Genomic DNA, 14,507 nt, shown 5'->3' on the forward strand with positions numbered 1-14,507 from the left:
CCTTAGTAATTCTTCCTTCGTATCTCAAAACGAATATCCAAACCTATCTCGAAGCTGCACGTGGCATTCAATCCTTAGTTCGTGCTTAGATTCGGAGTGCAAAATTGCAAATTCGTCCTTTTGCAAAACTGATATTTCTCAAGACCAAAATATCAGAGGCAAGCAACATCGAATTAACCAATTAAGAAGAACTTGTAAGCTATTAATTCATTTACCTTGTTAGAATGCTTTCTTCCCCCCACACAAACAAAACAATAATAAATCGGAAAAGATCTAAAACCCCCACAAAAAAAACAGAGTAAGAAACTGAAGCAGATCATCTCTGAGGCTGGTCAGAGGCAGAAGCTCCAACGGAAGGTGTAGCCGTGACAGCGCTGGCTGAGCCATTTTCAGGCGGTGGAGCTACTCCCCATTTACCTTCTGACTCAAGCGGCTCGAATATATGGACCCCTCCGTCTGACAGACCCACTGCAAACATGTTGGATTCTTGCGGATGAGCCGCTATCACCAGTGGATGGACATTCGAGTTGCTGCACAAAACATCAACATGAAGACTCAAGATTCATGATCCAACATTGCACTAGTTTATATTCATTTCATTAACTCACCTGAGAGAAGCTGGCAAATATGCAGAGGGATTGACTCTGCAACGCAATCGAAGGTTTGCAGAGCTGAAGACGCATATTGTAGCGTCCATGAAACTTGTGTATATCAATTGGCTATCACATGAGAATGTGGCATGTGTTATTGGAGCTGCTGATTCACGCACAGGCCACTGGAATCAAAATAAAGACATTTCTTTCTTCTATAAGGGTTACTCAGATGCAAGGAGAGAGAATGAACATATATAAAGACTAAAACCTGTTTCATGCATTCAAGCTTGGTTGTTTCGTATATAGCGAGCTGAGTTTCATGGACCACAAGGAAGTGTACTTGATCTTGATGAAACTGAACACGCGTGTCTGACAAAGAAGACGTGGATCTTCCCTGTGGAATTTGCAGAACCTTGCTTTTCTGCTTCTCCCATCCATCCGTGTTCCATACGCAAAGCTGCATACAAAAACCAAAAGATTCACACTAAGACTTCTAAGGATTTGGATTCTTTATTACAAAACATGAGATGAATCAGCACCTGAGCGTCTGCTCCAGACGAAACCAGAACGTTTAATACATTGGAGAAAGCGAGGCCGGTTATTCTCTTAGAATGTCCTTTAAGCTTGCTCTTAACCTCATCAACACGAACATTGTAAATCTGTATTGTACTGTCATCCATCCCGATCGCAATGATATTGTTATCTTGAGGGTGAAAAGCAAGAAACGTTGCGGCAGGAGGAGGCGGCATGAAAGTAGCCATTGTCTGCGCTTAGCCAACAACACAATTAAATGTAACAGATGAAGCATTGTTTGCATACATTAGACATAGTGCTGTCTGTAGCTGGGATTTTACCTTAAACGTCATCATATTAAACAAAGAGATCTTTCCTCCCGATGCTGACATCACGTAGGAATCATTTTTCGATAAAGCAAAACAGGGTACGGCTTCTTCTGGATTAGTTTCAGCCACATCGTTTGTCATTAAGATCCCGCTCGCTGGTTGCCACTGCTGAGGAGGTAAAGAAGCCGTTGCCTACACAAAATCTCAAATTGAATTTCATCATGATTTCAACTCTTTTGGCGATCTTAAAGGAAGATTTTAGACCATAAGTACCTTCCCAGTTGCATTACGGTCATTTCGCTGCCACTTCCATAGCAGATGAATAGCATTTGATGCCAATGCCAAAATTGCATTTCCCGAATTTGTGAAAATCAATCTCGATATCTGCTCAAGTTTTGAGTCATTAGAATCAAGCCATATAAGTACAGTTATGTCAGTCTATGTGTTAGTACCTTGGTGACTCTCATATTCTCAGGGAGTCTCAATGAACGGCACTGAGAGGGTTCGCCGACTTCAGTAAGCTTCCATACCTTAGACTTATCATTTGATTCTTCGGTAATCACTGGCTTCACATCCACCATATTCCGCGAATCTCCATTCTGTTGGAAAGGTAAGTGATCAACAACGATGATTGGACCCAGACCAAGAGATAGAGAAACTGACGGAAAAAGTATCGATTTTCGTACCATTCCAGGGATGGAAACGACAGAGGCAGGTCTCTCTACCATCGGAATGCTGTTGATTGCAGGCTGCAAATGTACATGAAAAATAAAGTGTTGAAGAAATTTCAAATTGGGGGTTAGTAATTTGCTTGTTGAAGATCCAGTGAGCACAAAATTCAGTACCTTGGAGGATTCAGAAGATAAGTTCTCGACTGTGTGCAATAGCCTTAGACCATCTGAGTTTGCCATAACCTTAATCATATTGTCATTTGCGGAAACAGCCAAGAGAGAGCCTTCCTTGTTAAATCTGATCCGTGGACTTGCCTACAAAACATAGAGAGCCATGATGGCTGCAAATGAAAACATTCGGTTCCCAGGGAGAATCGAGGTATTTGTTTGCATACCTGGAGACCTCCATCAGCATCAATGGCAGTCAAAAGCTGTATGGTGTCCATATCCCAGAACTTAATGGAGAAGTCGTCACCCGCAGCGAGATAACGGTTTTTAGTAGTATCAAACTGGACAACACCAAGGGAACGCTTGTGGAATCCTTGATAAGTTCTCTTCACAGCTCCTTCGCTTTCATTCCACTCAACTATGAACGATTCCCCATCTTTACTCGTCCCACAAGAAAATAGCCTATCCATGTGAATATAATAAAAAATAGATTTTAAATTTATTATCACTTCATGACGATACAGAACAGAACCACAACATAAAGATGATGAGAATCATGTTATAACCTAGTTCCATCAGCACTGTAGGCCATCGTTGTACACCAGCGACCAGGAGCTTCGTAGTCAACCCGAGAACCCATATTATCATATAACCATGCTTTTATTTTTCCGTCAAGAGCAGTTGAAAAGATAAACTTAAGCAGAAGAAGAAATAAACAAGTCAAAACCAAATAGAAACGAATTTCAACTTGTACTTAGCAAAAATGAAACCGTATAAATATTGCTACTTTACCTGAATGTTTTCCTTGTAGTGAGGGCAGATAGAGTAAACAGGAGCTTCATGGCCTTCAAAAGTATACCGTTTTACACCCGTTGCAGCATCCCAGACCTTAATTCACAGAATTGATTAGTCTGTTTTTAGAGTTCCAACAAAAAAAAAAAAAAACAAGAGTTAAGGAAATGAAAGAAGAAAAAAAATACTGAACCTTGATGGTTTTGTCATCACCACAAGTAGTAACACATAGTTGCTTGTTCGGAGTGGAAAATGCAATGTCATTGACACCGCCAACATGAGCATCAATCTGAAATAATAAAAAATGATTTTCATTACAGGAAATGAAAGAAATACTCCTAAAATGTTGTTGTAAACTATATCACACCTCAAGGTGTTGCCTCATGTCTTCACCACCGTGATAAGAGTATAGCTGTACAATATGTCTCGAATAAGCAACTCCTGCAGTTGAAAACGTGCGCATATGAATACTCAAATCGGTTGAAAGAGCATTTGTAATCTCAAGTCTTACCGAATAGGGAACCGTCCGGGCTCCAAATCACACGGTTGACAGAAACGACAGGTTCTTTCACCAAAGCAGCCTATAAAGACCAGAATTGTTGGTCACTGAAGTTTCAAATAGATATTAGATATTAATATTCTGGTTGATTTTCACAAAAGAAGACACCTGCAAGGGCATCGAACATTTACTCAAGTCCCAAACTTTGAAAGTCTTCTGGACTAGACGTTCTCGAGAACCGACTTCCCAGAGCCCAATATCCCCTACATTCGTACCAACTGGAACAAAGAAAATTGAAGCAAGAAACTTCTGGTTTTACAAAATTTCTGATGATGTATGTTACATGAAATATGCATACAGACCAAGAAACAGACCTAGTAGCAGAGTCTGTTTAATAGGATGGAAATCCATGCTCATGGGAGATGAGCCTTGGCTCAAAGTTCGTGCAACTGTCTTGGGCAAGTCATCAGGTGCTTTGAAGGTTTGATTATGACCATGAGCCTGCCCCGGGAATGTCATTGGTAACATGTTCACACCTAGACTCACCTACATATGGGGAGAAAGAAGAAATACGTTTAAAGTCTAAACTAGTACTACCAATTATGTAAAATTGGTATTGATAAGAAAATATATAATATTAATTAAGATTTTTCTCACCTCGTCAGAGATTCCCATAGGTCTGGTTCGCTTTGAGACATGGTCTGAGTCACCTGATGGATAGTCTACAGCGGAATTAGAAGGAGGAGTTCTCGGGTGTTTCAAGGCTGCTAAGAACCAAAAAGGAGAACATGTTACATAGATCACAGGTGAAACTTAAAGGTTCTGAAAAAAAGGCGAGGATAAAATTTAAGACTATAGTTCCACACAGCTTTTATAAAGAAACACCACATTTGATAAGCAAATAACCTTGGATGGATGGAGCACCAAGAGCAATGGGTCCTCCAGACACAGCTGGATGTGGGACAGAGGAAGGACTAGACATCCAACCAGCAAGAGGTGTCGGAACCGGAGAAGGTGTTGGTTGAAAAGGCTAAAGACATAAAGGTAAGTCAAGCACGGCATGTAAAGGTAACTATAGAGCTAGAACCAAAAGCAGTAGAAATGGCACTTATAGAAAATACGAAAAATCAGGTGGAAATTGACCTACCCCGTGTGCGCCTAGAGGAGGAAATCCCTCGGCTTTTGGTAATGATCCAAGAAGCGGATTGTTGACAGGGGATGGTGCTCGTGCATCATTTGGTAGGCGGCAGGAATGATCGACAAAGAGAGTCTTAATATCAGGATTAGGCCTTGGGTTCTTACAAAGCTGGTGTTGCCAATTTAAGCTGCAGGTTTATGTAGCCACATAGAAACAAGGAGTTAAAGTAGCTGACAAGAAGAAAATTTGTTGAAGTGAACAAGAAAGGACAAAGAATACCTCTGATTAATCAGAGTCCTGAGGCGTGAAGTTCTAAGGGTAGGAAACTGCAATTTATCACGGAATAAAGGATTAGCTTCAATCAACTTCTTGAGTTCCACCAACATGATAGCTCTGGCGGACTTTGTGTCCCCATACTTGGATAACTGCTCGTTCTCCCTGAAGTTTTCTAAGGTCAAGAGCTGAGTGATTTCCTTGAAAAGCTCCTCATTAAAAGTGGAAAACACTTTCAAATCTTTGACTAAAATATCGACAGCCTTGGGACGATCATGCCTAGATAGAAGCAGCAGCAGGTGTGATTGATTGGCAATATGAAAACATTTGATTCTTGTTGTTGTTGAGAGACACAAGTTACCTATCCAAGGCCTCGAGATACTTCTGCTTCCTAATCTCGAAGAAAATCTTCATGGAGTATCGATTATCATCAACTTTAGTAAAACCAGAGAGATACTTCTCAACCTCATCCCAGTTACCATTGTGCACCTCATCCTCAAAATACTTCATATTGAAGAAAAACCCAGATTCTTGTTCAAGCCTAATTAATAATCAATCAAGTTAATAATAATGCCTAATAAAAGACAAAAAGGAAAAGAGAGATCGGACATACTTATGAACAGTCTCTTTAAACTTCTCTTCATCTAAAAACTGTAAGATCAAGAAGACGAGCTCTCTGCTCAGAGAAGACATGATTGATTTTGCCACTCAGTCCGATAAAGCTATCAAGTCAGATGCAGAAAAACCCACCAGATCTGCATATCAATATAATGGCGACGATGATAACCTTACAAAACCATCAAATCATCCCAATTTACTGGGTTTCAGATATTCCTCCATTTAATTATTATTTTTAAAAAATGAAAATAGACACAGCCTCTTAATTACACAGTATATAACTAGATCTTTACAACTATCCTCCGGAAAATTCTCCAAAAGTCTCTATTCCGGCGGATTTAATTAGTGTTTAATTGGGCTACACAAAAATTAGGTCTTCCTAGTATTATTATTGTCCACCGAATTAAATATAAAGCTTAAAATGGCCATCTTTTTCACTTCCATGAGACAAAAACAAAAATCAAAAACCCAGAAAAGCTACGATTTAGATATTAAACCAAAAATGAAAGACCTAGATACGTTACTTGCCATGAAGAAGAAGAAGACGATCGATTTCAGAAACAAAGGCCAGAGCTTCAGTTTCTCTCTCCTGATATTGAAAGAGGCCAAGGATTTGGGTTTTTTGGACTCTCCTCTCTCGACCAGAAAGTAAGAAAAAAACTAATGGAAAAAAAAAAAACAAGTTTTCTCTCTCTCTCTCTCTCTCTCTTCAGGCTTATTTATACGAACATTAAAATCTTGCAGAAATGGAGACTTTAATTTAAAACCAAAAAATAAAAAGTGATTTTAATATGCGAAGGTGACGGATAACGGAGTCTAATAAGACAATGCACCTATCACACGATAAGGGAGCTGATTTTGATAAGCACGTTGACTTATATATAAGTACAGATTAAAGTTTAAACCAGCATATACGACTTAGCCGGCTACAATTCTCGACGTTATCGGCTCAGAATCTCTAGCTGCTAGCTGTACTCCAAGTAGACATGATCCTCTGTGTCACAACATGAGTACACCCTCGGTGAGTGCCGTCGATCTTGTACGATGAACCTTAAAGGATATTCATCCAACGGTTTGAAAGCGAAGTAGCTGCGTCCCCACATTTCCCTCATAACACGACAAAGCTTTTCCTTCTGAAATGCATCTTTAAGTTCCATTGCCCTTGAAAATGACAAATATTTACCTAAATTGCCATTTTTATTCTTGAGATGCGGTACTCGTTGAACAAAAATCACGTGATTGAGAGATAATGGAAGAGGTTATCAGTTAAATTCTCCCGACATGATAACTCTTAAGCCTTCTCGTGATTTGGAGTCGTTAATAATTTAGTGAGACTCGTTTAATTTCTAATCATTTAACTGTTTTGGATTGTTTTTGTTAATCGCATAATGTGATGTGAGCTATATATATATTGACTATTGAGGATTATAATCGAATTTATTTACTCGATGACTAATAAAATGATTTTGTTTGTTTATTCACAGCGTAATTGGTATTTTCGTTATATATATTCGACGGTTTAATTACAATGAACCAATATGTTAATTTTATAATGTGTCTAGTGTTATTTTATATTGGTCTTTCAGACTTTGACAAGAAACATCGAGTTTGACGTCATTACCGTAAAGTATTTTGGCACCAAATGAAGATCAATATTATTTGTTTTAATTGCTCAAGAATGATGATGGTTGCTTTTGCTAAAGTTATGGGTGCACAAGAAAAGTATATAACTTTTGAAAAGCACATTTTTATTCTTTTAATTTACACGGTAACACGAGTATCTCTACTTTTCTAGTAATGCTTACACAGATTGATATCTTGATTATTTGGATATAAGTTCATTTGCCGATTTAGCTTGCTTTTTTATTCAAATACTGATTAACATGGAATGCAAGAAAAAGGAAAAAAAAACCTTCTTCTTGCCATGGCGAGTGAGAGGACTACTAAAAAGAATACAGTAATTCCAAACTGATAAATATGAGTTTTTACGTGTGGAAAAAAAAAATTTGAGTATTACCTTAGCTCTGCAAGATATATTAAGAATACAGCAAATAAAGAAGAAATCAAATAAGCATATTAGATTTGTTTTCACAAACTGAAAAATCCTCAAATACATAAAAAGAAAAACACATAAAAATCCAAACTAATAAATATGATTAATGATTCACTGATTTTCGCCTGAACTAAATTATGGTCGTAAGTTTTTTGTAAAAAATTGTTAAAAAAACAAAAACTGTCTTATCGAGACTTATAACAAATGATGAAAATCTGAAGAAATAATATATATTTTTCAAATAATTATGTGGTTTGACATGTCAACGTCTTTATTATCAATCAGAAGACAGTAAGGAACATTAACAATGAAAAGGGAAGTTATAAATTAAGATGTCAATATCAGACAACTACTCGTCAATCCATTATGATACGTTTCATTATGAGTCACTAGGTACATGTGCATGATGTAATTATCACTTATTAAACAGATTATAATTTTCAACTAAAAATTCGATTTGGTTTCTAAATAATATTTACAAACAATACAAATCATCAATGACAAAAAAATTGTTTGCTACAACGTCAAACTATTTTAAATGAGTAGATTCTCGATAGATCCTCTACAATCTACATACTTTACTTTGAAATAACTCTCCACTCTCCAGATCAGAACACAAATTGTAATAGATTAATAGCTCAAAAATAGATGAGTACTTCTCTTTAGAAATATAAAAATCAGACTAACACGTTGAAAATTATATAGTACTATGTTTTATTTTGTAAACCGGTCATTAAAAGTTGTGGAGAAGTGAATGGTGGTCAGTGTTCACTGCATCTTCAATATTTTTTATACATTCTCCGGCCAAAAAACAGTGCACGTTGGTCCCATCTGGCTGGTCTGTTAAAAAGTCTAACGGGATAATTAAATTCTTACGGGAGATATTACTAAATCATTCAACGATGCTATCAAATCACTTTCAATAAAAAAAACAAAGTCAAATATAAAATATGTTTTCAATTAATAGAGCCACATACCGATTTTTTTTTTCCAAAGAAGGCATTGATTTTTCTAATAATTGTATTTATTTTAAATATTGGAATCTACAAAACATTATTTTAGGTCAGTTGGTCAATGCAATTGGTTAGAAAATCTGTAACCAATGAAAGGAAAATAGTGTCAAATTATACTAGTGAGTATGTTCATAAGTTACTAAAGTCCACTAAGTATTAATAAAGCGCACTATGTGAAACTACTACAATTATTATTGGCTATTTTTGTTTGTACTACTTGTTTTGTTTAATCATGGTTAGTTTTTTAAATTTTAAAACCAAACTTTAAGTTGATTAATAAATAAATAAAAACGTAGATGAGAAGGGTGTTGGCTAATGGCTATTGGTTACTTTCCACTTATGTATGTCCTCTCTTCTTCTCTTAAAAAGCTTAATTGCTTTGCTATTTTGATACTAGTACAGTCTATTCTTCAATTTATCAGCTTCTTCTCTTCTCTCATATCGCGGTAATTAAAGGCGATATACTGATTGCTTTCTGGGGAGAAGTTGTCGGTTGTCTTTTGCCATTATAATTATAATGTGAATTTTTGTAAGCCATAATTATTTGCACTATTTATTTATTTAGCCCAAATAAGCACGTATGTATATATAGATAGACTAATTTCCACGTATCCAAGACATTGCCGCTAACTATTTTTTGTTGGGAAAATTTGATTTTTGTTATATGACGACGACAGCGACACCATCAAATTTGTTTATTTATTTCGGTTCTCTTGTTATCCCAACGCCGCTTGGATTGATATTTGTCTACTATCAAACTTCATTATACTTTTGAGCGAATTAACCAAAAGATTTGTAATGACACCTTTTTATTTCAAAACGTACGGATAATATTTTGTCATAGACCAAACTATTTTTTTCATAAAAATTAGTCTATGTACTACATATCAAACTTGTTGGTAATTCGTTGGGGTTGGTTTCTAGTCGTCTTCCCATCTCGTTGGGACTAAAACAACATTCTTTTAGCCACTTTCACTATTATATAATGGAACGAAATGACAAGCCCGTTAAAGACCCAATAGCCCAATATTGAATCAAACCGCAGATCCCCTTTCTTCCTCCAAAATTCAGGTCACAAACCCAAACTTCTCACCCGTATCTAAAAAGTTCTCGTGGTGTATAGTCCTAAACTAGTACACGACAGAATCAAACCTGTTTGAAGTATTTAGCACGGATCCAAACACGAGAGACATCCCAAGGAATCTGATTCTCCAATGTTTGTCTAGACATAAGATGCGTTGATGGTAAAGAAGAAACGATACGCACATCAGATTCACAGGGTTTTACTTCTTTTTTTGGTAAGATTGGATTTTTCTCTCACCCCCATTTCTTATTCCATGCTTCTTAGATCGTTAATTGAATCTGCATCCCGCAGTGATCATTCTTTAATTTACGAATTTGTTTTTGTTGTCTTGTTGTCGATTTTTGTCAATTTTATTGTGTAATTTACCAAGTGTAAATTGTGATTGAATCGATTGGGAGGGCATTGCGAGGTAAATCCATATTGTGATTTTTTGTTTAGTGTCTAACTAGCTGTATCGTACTCCGCATAAATCACAGGATTTTTTTGGTGAGAATTTGGTAACAAGAGGAAATTGTTCCATTGATGACGAAGCTCCTAGTGTTCCATTGAGAATTTTTGGTTTCCGATTGGATTATTAAAGAATAGAAGAAAAATGTTGAAATCTGGGGTTTGATTTTGGTATTTCAGGAGACACAAGATCTAGGATTTCCTTTATTTAGAGACGAGGGATTCTATGGCTAACACTGCCTGCTTTATCATTGTGGGCCGGAATGATATTCCCATCTATGAAGCTGAAGTTGGATCTGCTGCTAAAGTACATTTCTTTCTCCACTTTCTCTATTTGTATGAATCTGAGTCATTGAAGTTTATAGTACATGTTCCTGCAGTTTTGCTCCGTTCTGGCTCCAGCTCTTTCTTTTTGACTTAGTTTCATGGTCATAGTATAGCTCTCTAGATTTAACCCACGGGAGAGGTGCAAAGTTCATTTATTAATTGTCACCGTTGTTTATTTGGCTAGTGATATGAAAAGGGTTGCTATATCCATTGTTTAAATTATTTTTGGTCGAGGAACGTTTCAACCTGTTTTACATAACCAAGCAAGCAGGCCTTGTTCTTACTAGATAATTCTAATAATATAGTTCTATAAGATCTTCTATTGCTTATTGCATGACTCATTGGTTTCTGGTCTATCACATAGTTATTTATCCTTTCTTACTGACGGAAGTTTTCCTGTTTTTGTCTTGATCTTTTCATCTAGCTGGTAGATATATGTTTCAACCAATTGGTATGTGGTCTAGTCGATAAGTGCACATCAGTCTCTTACACCATTCTCTCTATTTGGCAGAGAGAAGATGCTGCACAGTTGCACCAATTTATATTACATGCAGCGTTAGATGTTGTCCAAGACCTAGCATGGACTACAAGTGCCATGTAAGTAAAGTCTCTTGTGAAAATATATTATCATTTTAAAGGATCCATCTCATTGTCATACAAGTCTTCAGGTTCTTGAAGTCAGTGGACAGGTTTAACGATCTGGTTGTGTCAGTATATGTTACCGCAGGCCATATCCTTTTTCGTTAGACCCTTTGAGATTTAAGTGCAAATAAAAATTTGATGTAAAAAGTGTCAGGCTGGTATATTGGCTTTTGTGCATAACAGATTCTTATGCAGTTGTAAATATCTGTTTCTTCCTTAATTTATCAACACATACCCGACTGATGCTCCTTCATGATTCACGGAATGAGGACGGCATCAAGAGCTTCTTTCAAGAGGTGCATGAGCTTTATATAAAGGTAAATTTTCTTGATGAAATGAATTCGCAGTTGTTTGTTCTGTCCTGATTTTGTTGATGGAAACCAAATGATTTGTTCATGCAGATTCTTCTGAATCCCTTGTATCTTCCTGGTTCTCGGATAACGTCGTCACATTTTGACACCAAAGTACGTGCACTTGCAAGAAAGTACCTGTAGAGAAGACGGAGATTCTGTTTGCATTTGGTGATCAAATTTTTCTTGTACCCATATCGCATAGTTCCCAAGTCAATTGTTTCTGTTTTCTTTTTGAGTGCCTGGATTTCTGTTATTTCTAACTTGCAAGCAACATTTTAATAAGAATGGGATTCCTTGTTTAGTATGAGTAATGAATGATCCATTCAATCCAAAATAATTTCATCTTTGGTTGTTATTATAAAGTCTCTCTTTTCCTCAGAATCTATTGGAAAACAAGCGTACATGTACGATGTATATCTTTCTGAAACATGACCAAACGCCTAACATAAGTTAATGTGACACTTTTAATTGCTAATCCGCAATTAATTAGGTACTTTATTGAAGTTTAAAAAGACGATTAATCAATTAATAAAGAGGCCACATGTGAAGTAAAAGCACCAATCGGAAGATAGAAGTTTCCCAAAACTTATCAAATCTCTGTGTATCGCTCGCCGACGAGGCAGGAAGGACGACCAATTGAGACGTTGACCCTTAATCCGATTTGAACAATCTCTCTCTCTCTCTCTCTCTCTCTCTCTTGGTCGAGATTCATAAAAGTCTCTTCTTTCGTCTTCTTCGATCTCGGATAATCACAAAGTTTATCTTCTTCTTTCTTTTTTAAAAATAAAATCAGAGAGCAGATCTTGCGAATGGATAGCAGTTACTCTGTCATTTCCAAAACTTCTTACGTTGAGTTACAGAAACCGACGGTTAATGGGAAACCCAGAAACAAGTTGCTTCCTTCTGATGAAGAAAGCTTCGTCAATGATTTTGACGATGCCCGTAATGGTGTTGGGGGTGAAGATGCTGATGATCTCGATTTCGATGTCGCTGATTACCCACTCGTTCATGGCAAATCATCCAATCAAGGATCTGGGATTTACGGTGCTGTTTTCAATCTCACCACTTCTATTATCGGCGCCGGGATCATGGCATTGCCCGCCACCATGAAAGTTCTCGGCTTGGTTCTAGGGTTTGTTTTGATTATCCTCATGGCTCTTTTGTCTGAGATTAGTGTTGAGCTTCTGGTTAGATTTTCTGTTCTTTACAAGTCCAAATCCTACGGCGAGGTTGTTCAATTCGCTTTGGGGAAAACCGCTAGGGTTTTGTCTGAGATTTGTATCATTGTCAACAATGGTGGCGTTCTCGTTGTTTACTTGATTATTATGGGCGATGTTATGTCTGGTTCTCTCCATCACATTGGGGTTTTGGATCAATGGTTAGGGAATGGGTTCTGGGATCACCGTAAAGTGTTGATTTTGATTGTTATGGTCATCTTCTTGGCTCCTCTCTGTGCTTTGAACAAGATTGATTCCTTGAGCGTTACATCAGCTGCTTCTGTTGCTCTTGCTGTTGTCTTTGTGGTTGTCTGTTTTGTTGTCGCCACCATCAAGCTTATCGAAGGAACTATCGACCCTCCAAGGTTGTCTCCTGACTTTGGTTCCAAACAAGCAATTTTGGACCTTCTTGTGGTCATTCCGATTATGTCAAACGCATACGTTTGTCACTTCAATGTTCAGCCGATATACAACGAGCTTGAAGGTCGATCACCTCATAAGATGAACCGAGTTGGGAGAATCACAACAGCCATTTGTGTTGTTGTCTACGCTTCAACTGCTGTATCGGGTTATCTCCTCTTCGGCAAGGACACCGAATCAGATATCTTGACCAACTTTGATCAAGATCTCGGTATCCGGTTCAGCTCTGCGGTGAATTACATTGTCAGAATCGGCTACATTCTTCATCTAGTTCTCGTCTTCCCTGTGATCCATTTCTCCTTGAGAGAAACCGTCAATACCTTACTGTTTGAAGGCTCGCCTCCTCTATCCGAAAGCAAAAAGAGATCTTTGGGACTCACTGTGGTCTTGCTGGCTCTTATTTACATTGGCTCAACGATGATACCAAACATATGGACTGCTTTCAAATTCACAGGCGCAACATCAGCTGTTTCACTTGGTTTTACATTCCCTGCTCTGATCGCATTGCGGTTAGGGAAACAGAGCAATTCGTTAAGCTTCGTGGAAAGATCAGTGTCATGGCTGATGCTAATCTTGGCCGTAGTGGTTAGCATTGTTGGAACCATTGGCAACATTTACAGCCTCGAGAGCAAATCAGATTGATACTTATAGCAGTTTTCCAGGATCTTGTAGATTTATATAGTCAGAGATTCTCAGTCCAATACCGAACCGGAAATCTTCAGCGACTGCTACATGCACCTTTAGGATGTCGATCAATGGCGTTTGTTCAGGCTAAGCCTAAAGATTTCCGGTTTGTGAATTATATGTATACAGACACCTGATTCTTATGATTTTATTATATATACGCATTTTTTTTCTGTTTTTCTTAACAGAAAATCTCCTCCTTTTTTTTCTGGCTGCGAATCATTCTTTTATGTGTTCATGGATCGTTTGTGGACTGATGTTAGTAGATGAATTTAGTTTGAAAAACCGAGTTGGTCTACTCTTAACCAGAATTAGGTACCTGAAATAACCAATGAATATATTAAGGTGGTTGTTAGAATCATTCGGACTGGTACTATTGAAATGAAAGCAAAGTAACGAAACTTAAGTTAGACTCAAAGGTTATCACTAAAGATCTCTAATACCCAACTTAAATACACCTCTGATCCGTGTGCCTTTAAAAAATGGTATAATTATATGTTGATCCAACGACTTTGCCTCGGATTTGTCTAAGCAAAACTTCTAATTCAGTTCTTACATGGTATACTAAAAAATAGATCATTATCAGTAGATGGCATACAATGTGGGCAAACCGAAACTAGAAGTGGAAGCTAGTGACTGGTAAGTGCATATGAACAATATCTTTTAAATTCCA

General features: G+C 37.3%; 3 protein-coding genes across 6 annotated transcripts; 2 read left to right on the top strand and 1 right to left on the bottom strand.

Moving 5' to 3' along the window:
- Window positions 1–40: 40 nt before the first annotated feature.
- On the bottom strand, window positions 41–6,348 carry TPR1 (TOPLESS-related 1). 3 transcript variants are annotated; one of them, NM_001334989.1, is made up of 24 exons: window positions 6,123–6,348; window positions 5,590–5,731; window positions 5,338–5,517; window positions 4,983–5,255; window positions 4,713–4,890; window positions 4,472–4,595; window positions 4,223–4,332; window positions 3,940–4,111; window positions 3,734–3,843; window positions 3,578–3,647; window positions 3,434–3,507; window positions 3,260–3,355; window positions 3,067–3,162; window positions 2,841–2,968; window positions 2,502–2,736; window positions 2,281–2,421; window positions 2,122–2,184; window positions 1,888–2,034; window positions 1,709–1,819; window positions 1,448–1,627; window positions 1,133–1,357; window positions 862–1,050; window positions 609–775; window positions 41–530 (listed from the first exon to the last, which is right to left on the bottom strand). In NM_001334989.1, exons 2-24 carry the CDS (start codon window positions 5,667–5,669, stop codon window positions 317–319), a joined length of 3,363 nt encoding a protein of 1,120 aa, NP_001319429.1. In that variant the 5' UTR covers window positions 5,670–5,731; window positions 6,123–6,348; the 3' UTR covers window positions 41–316. The 3 variants fall into 3 exon arrangements, with proteins under 3 accessions (NP_001319429.1, NP_178164.3, NP_849913.2); NM_106697.5 differs by having other exon boundaries at window positions 68–530; window positions 4,223–4,329; window positions 6,123–6,342; NM_179582.2 differs by having other exon boundaries at window positions 126–530; window positions 5,590–5,763; window positions 6,123–6,261.
- Window positions 6,349–9,667: 3,319 nt separating this feature from the next.
- AT1G80500 (SNARE-like superfamily protein) lies at window positions 9,668–11,891 on the top strand. Of its 2 annotated transcripts, none has more exons than NM_001334990.1 (6): window positions 9,668–10,153; window positions 10,372–10,498; window positions 11,030–11,115; window positions 11,187–11,248; window positions 11,392–11,477; window positions 11,562–11,891. In NM_001334990.1, exons 2-6 carry the CDS (start codon window positions 10,418–10,420, stop codon window positions 11,652–11,654), a joined length of 408 nt encoding a protein of 135 aa, NP_001320643.1. In that variant the 5' UTR covers window positions 9,668–10,153; window positions 10,372–10,417; the 3' UTR covers window positions 11,655–11,891. The 2 variants fall into 2 exon arrangements, with proteins under 2 accessions (NP_001320643.1, NP_178165.2); NM_106698.4 differs by having other exon boundaries at window positions 9,668–9,958.
- A 180-nt stretch (window positions 11,892–12,071) lies between these two features.
- Window positions 12,072–14,114, top strand: AT1G80510 (Transmembrane amino acid transporter family protein). The gene has a single exon (NM_106699.2). The coding sequence runs from the start codon at window positions 12,323–12,325 to the stop codon at window positions 13,790–13,792; it is 1,470 nt and encodes a 489-aa protein (NP_565239.1). The 5' UTR covers window positions 12,072–12,322; the 3' UTR covers window positions 13,793–14,114.
- The last annotated feature ends 393 nt before the right edge of the window (window positions 14,115–14,507 follow it).

This window comes from Arabidopsis thaliana (assembly GCF_000001735.4).
Source record: "Arabidopsis thaliana chromosome 1 sequence".
In the NCBI taxonomy this organism is placed as follows: domain Eukaryota; kingdom Viridiplantae; phylum Streptophyta; class Magnoliopsida; order Brassicales; family Brassicaceae; genus Arabidopsis; species Arabidopsis thaliana.